Source organism: Octodon degus, unplaced genomic scaffold, assembly GCF_000260255.1.
Source record: "Octodon degus isolate 3935 unplaced genomic scaffold, OctDeg1.0 scaffold00169, whole genome shotgun sequence".
Lineage (NCBI taxonomy): Eukaryota > Metazoa > Chordata > Mammalia > Rodentia > Octodontidae > Octodon > Octodon degus.
In genome coordinates, this window is record NW_004524745.1 from 2,672,253 (window position 1) to 2,677,215 (window position 4,963).

General features: G+C 38.5%; 1 protein-coding gene across 1 annotated transcript in view; it reads left to right on the forward strand.

Annotated features, from left to right (window-relative positions):
• The window catches only part of Brd8 (bromodomain containing 8), a 74,617-nt gene that overhangs the window by 54,817 nt on the left and 14,837 nt on the right, over positions 1-4,963 (forward strand). Inside the window, exons 25-26 of the mRNA XM_023703373.1 lie at positions 2,542-2,631; positions 4,083-4,151. Coding sequence (XP_023559141.1) covers positions 2,542-2,631; positions 4,083-4,151 — 159 coding nt within the window. The remainder of the gene's footprint in view (positions 1-2,541; positions 2,632-4,082; positions 4,152-4,963) is intronic.

The following is a 4,963-nucleotide window of genomic DNA, read 5'->3' on the forward strand; positions in this document are numbered from 1 at the left end:
ATAAATAAATGAATGAATAAATAAATAAGAAACTGCAAGCAAAAGATATGTAAAAACTGAGAAAGAGCCAAAGTCAATTCCTCCACACCATCCCCCTGCAGATGTTTTTGGTGTACTACCTGAGGAAAAATCTAAGCGAGCAATATCAGAGCCAAAACTTGATTTGAGGTGTCCAGTGAGATAGTTCAGTGAACTAAGTTCCTGCTTAGGCAAGCTCAGGGACCCAGAGTTCAGTCTCCAGCACCACATGCTGTGCACCAGCCCCAACCCCACGTACTCTGAACCAGCCACCAAGACCAGGTATGGCACATGCCTATAATCCCAGTGCTGGGAAGACTGAAAACAGAAGAATCACTAAGAGTCCAAGCTGCATAGTGAGATCCTGTACCAAATTTTAAAAAAAGTTTATTTGAAAGGAAGGGAAAAAAGGATTTACAAAAGGCAAAAAAAAAAAAAAAAAAATTGACACAGAAGATGAACAGTGGAAGTGCAAGGTGAATAAATGGATAACTAAGATGTTTAACTTCTACATATTTATTTATTTTGTATTCACTGTATAAATACATCTATTATCCTGAACAGCCTTATGTTTAATTGCTATGCCATTTAAAAGAAAAAAAAATTTTTTTTTAATTTTAGGGAAGGGTCTACAGGGTGTTCAGGGTCTCACTACTAGATCAGACTCATAGTGACCCACCTGTTTACAGTCTCCCAAGACCTGGGATTACAGGCATGCGCTACCCCCAGTCTCAGTTGCCGTCTCAGCGCACCCTGGAGGTGGGGTTGGCACGATAGGTCCAGGGTTCAGACCTCTGGCCCCCTACTGGCCAGCCCGAAAAATGATTTTAGATTCAGTGGTGTTTATCTTTTTTTCTAAATAAAGCACTGTATCACCAGAAAAGAAAGAATACTGAAGCACCAAAAGCTTAAAAAAATTGTTATACTAATAGGGCTGTGTAATAATAGCATTTAGTTCTGTAAATAATTGATTTAAGGATACACTGGCTGAGGGCTGTAGTAAAATCTCATGATTTTTTTTTTTTACAGTGATTGAGGTATAGGTGAGAATGAACATGAATAGTTATGTGGAGATCCTCAAATTTGAGAAAGATAAGAGTGTTGTGGTGTCACACGGTTGGGACATAATGCAGAATGAGAGTATGAAGCCTTAGTTGGGAAGAGAACCTTCCTAGAAGGAATGACACAGTGTATAAAACAGAAAGTGTAACATGGTATTTAAATCTACAGTAAACTTTTTCCATTGAAAAACTATAAATTGAAATAAAACATTGAACTGTTGTACCTCTGAAGAAAAACTAAATAAATTAGATAAATCAGCCCAGGGAAGAAAAAGAAGGGTCAGAGAAGAATTCAGTATTTCACAATCAGGTAATATCTTAAAGAGTACTTTGTAGGGAAGAATGAAAAGAAAAAATAGTGAAAATGTGTAGCATTCACCATATAAGATAATTATTAACTATGTAAAATAATTATGTATTATATAAGATAGTTATTTTATCTATGAGGCCAAATATTTCCTTTTGTGGAAAAGTGGAAAATGTGCCATATTTCTGCATAAAAACAGGGCCAGATTAATACACCAAATACTTAACACCTTTTGTGCTTTGGACTCTGTTTAGGGTACTTGGGAAGCATCATTGAACAAAGATTACTTTCATAGACCAGTTTTGTTTGTTTGTTTTGAGATAATGTTGGGCTTGAACACACTTTGTAGCCTAGGCTGGCATATATCTCAAAATGACCCTCCTGCCTCAACTCCCAAGGGCTGGGATGACAGGTGTACACCACAGTGCCTCGTTCATAGACCACTTCTCTAAGGTCATAGGTGCTGGAAAAGAAATCAAGTTTAGAAAAGAGATAGGCATCTGTAGATTTTTACTATACTTGACTTAAAAAAAAAGGTGATAGTGGTAAATAAGAGAGTATTCATTGTTTCTGGATCCTGTTGAAGCATTAAATATATTTGTAGGGCCAGGGAGATAGCTCAGTAGAATAAGTGCTTACCTGGCAAGTGCAAGGGTCTTAGTTCAATCCCTGGTTCCACAAAAAAAAAAAAAAAAAGGTATAGATATAGATATATTTAGTCTTATTGTATTCTTTCAGATAATAATTAGGAGCACTGTCCCTTGAGTAAATCTCATTACCCACCTGGGAGAAAGAATACCATTTGTAAAGGTTTGTGAGATAGCTCAGGTGACTAGGCACCTACTTAGGCAAGCACAGGGACTGGATCGGCTTCACCCCCAGGTGTGGTATGCCCACTACCACCACCACCTGAGACTGTGCGTGGTGGCGCACATCTGTAATCCCAGCACTGAGGAGACTGAAAACAGGAGGATCATTATGAGTCCAAGCTGCATAATGAGACCCTGTGCCAAATACATAAAAAAAAAACCTTTTGTGAAGTTATACTTTTTTTTTTAACCAAGAACAAAACTGAAGACCTTGTACTTGCCGTGCCACTGAGCTATATCCCCAGCCCTGTGAAGTTACACATTTCTGTCCTATTATATCCTGTAGGTCTGATTTAAACCAAGGTGACCCTGTTCAGGATCATTTACCATTTAAGAAGACTCTTTTGTTAGTATGGAAGATGGTTGCCAGTCACAGGTAGGTCTCCAAAATGGTAATAGGATTAGTTTACAACTGAGGTAGTAATACTTAGTAGGGATTAAGCATAAAAGAAGATCCCTTACATGATAGATGTGACACATATTTAGAACTGGCTTAACTTTAAGTATCTATAGTTGATTTCACTAGTCTGTATAAGACAGTTGCTGTGCTATTTGAATTGCCTCTAGAAATTAATTACTATTGGGGGCCTGCCCCTTAGCACAGTTCTTTAAGTGGCTCCTTCAACAAAGCAGTCAGGCTCAGGTTGCTGTGGTTCGATCCCCACAACTCAAGCCAGCCAAACCTGCCCTGAAGGCATTGGGAGCAAAAAAAAAAAAAAAAGAAATTAATTACTATTAAGACAACAATATGCAATGTATTATTGAAACTGTCTTACTATTTGGTTTTGAAACTGTCTCATTGCTATTTGTTTCTCAATAAAATTATTTTTATTTATTTATTTATTTATTTTCTTTTTTTTTGCTGAACCAGGGATTGAACTCAGGCTCTTGTGCTTGCCAGGGAAGCGCTTATTTTGCTGAGCCATATCCCCGGCCCCAAAATTATTTTTTTAAAAAATTAATTACTATTAAATATTTCATGTTTAAATGTGCATGTCAGGCCAGGGAGATAGCTTAGCAGTCTAAGCATCTGCCTGGCAAGTGCAAGGACCCAGGTTCAATCCCAGTACTGCATGCCCTGTCTGGCAGCTCTGCCCTGGAGTCACCCTGAAACTGGGTGTGGTGTCCCACACCTGTAATCCCAGCACTGGAGAGGCTGAGACAGAAGGATCACTATGAGTCCGAGCTGTGTAGCAAGACCCTGTACCAAACACATAAATTCCAAAAAAAAAAAAAATTTGTTTCCCCATCCTAATGGGGTGGGTTCTCTTTTTGAGGGATAGAGCTTTGACAACTTTAAAGAAATTTAGTGGATTATAATATTAGTTAAGTATTTTATAGTTTTAAAAAACTTTCTCAGTGGGAGGTTGAGGCAGAAAGTTCACAAGTTTGAGTCCAGCCTGGACAATTTAGCAACTTAGTGACATCCTGTCTCCAAATTTTAAAAAAGGGCGGGGTTAGCCTGTGCACAGTGGCACATGCTGTAATCCCAGCACTTGGGAGGCTGAGACAAGAGGATCACTGTGAGTTCAAGGCTGGCCTGAGTTAAAAATGAGTTTAAGGCCAGCCTCAATTACATAATGAAACCCTATCTCAAAAAGCCCAAAAGGAGAGGGGACTGGGAAATACATATGTCAGTACAAAATTCCTCAATACCAGCAAAACCCCCAAACAAACAAAAACAGTAAAGCAAAAACTCTAGAAAGAGGAAACTAATAGATTTCTTCCTTAAAGTATTCAGATTTTATTCCCCTAACAAATCTAACAAGAACTAAACCAAGAGTAAATTCTCTTGGTTTCTTTATCTCTCACTTTTTTCCTTAACAGGTTCAGCAGCCCATTTTTGAAACCTGTGTCAGAAAAGCAGGCCCCAGGATACAACGATGTGGTGAAAAGGTCAGTGGAAAGTGGTCAAGAGATTTTAGCTACTGTCTTAGTTACTCTTCTCTCATTGCTGGGACAAATACTTGGCACTCAAAATGAAGGAAGGAAAGGTTTATTTTGCTCACAGTTACTTGAGGTTTCAACACACTAGAGGAGAGGCTGGGGCACTGCTGTGTCCAGGATGACCCTCTCCACATCACCGAGAAAGCATGGGCTAGCCAGTTTAACAGTTTGAGCCTCTCTGGGCCCACCCCTCGGGCCCCACCCTGGTCCTCAGACCCCAACCCTCAAGCCACTTTTTGCTCTTCCAGCCACACCTGCCCCATAACTTACATGAGGCTTTGAGGGGACAACTAGACACAAACCATAACAGTTACTTTCATGCCTATTTTAATTTTTTATTTATCAACTATTAGATTATTTATATTACATACAAATGTTACAAGTTAATAAAGTTATGGTAAGCTCAGTGTCTTTATTTGAAAAGTAATATAGGGGCTGGTGAGATGGCTCAGTGGTCTAAAGCACCTACTTAGAACAAGCTTAGCAAAGCACAGGGACCGAGGGTCAATCCCCCAGCACCACGTGCCAGCCAGCCCCGCCCCCTGGTGGGCTGAGCTGGACACATACACACACACACACACACATATAAATAAAATTTGAAAAAAAAAATCAGAATTTAAAAAAAAAAAAAAGAAAGGTAATATAGAGAACAAAAGGATGATTCAGGCTATTTTTTTTTTTTAATATTGACCTTTAAAGTAATATGACTCATTAATTATATTCTTAAATTTTTTTTTAATATTTATTTATTTTTATTTATT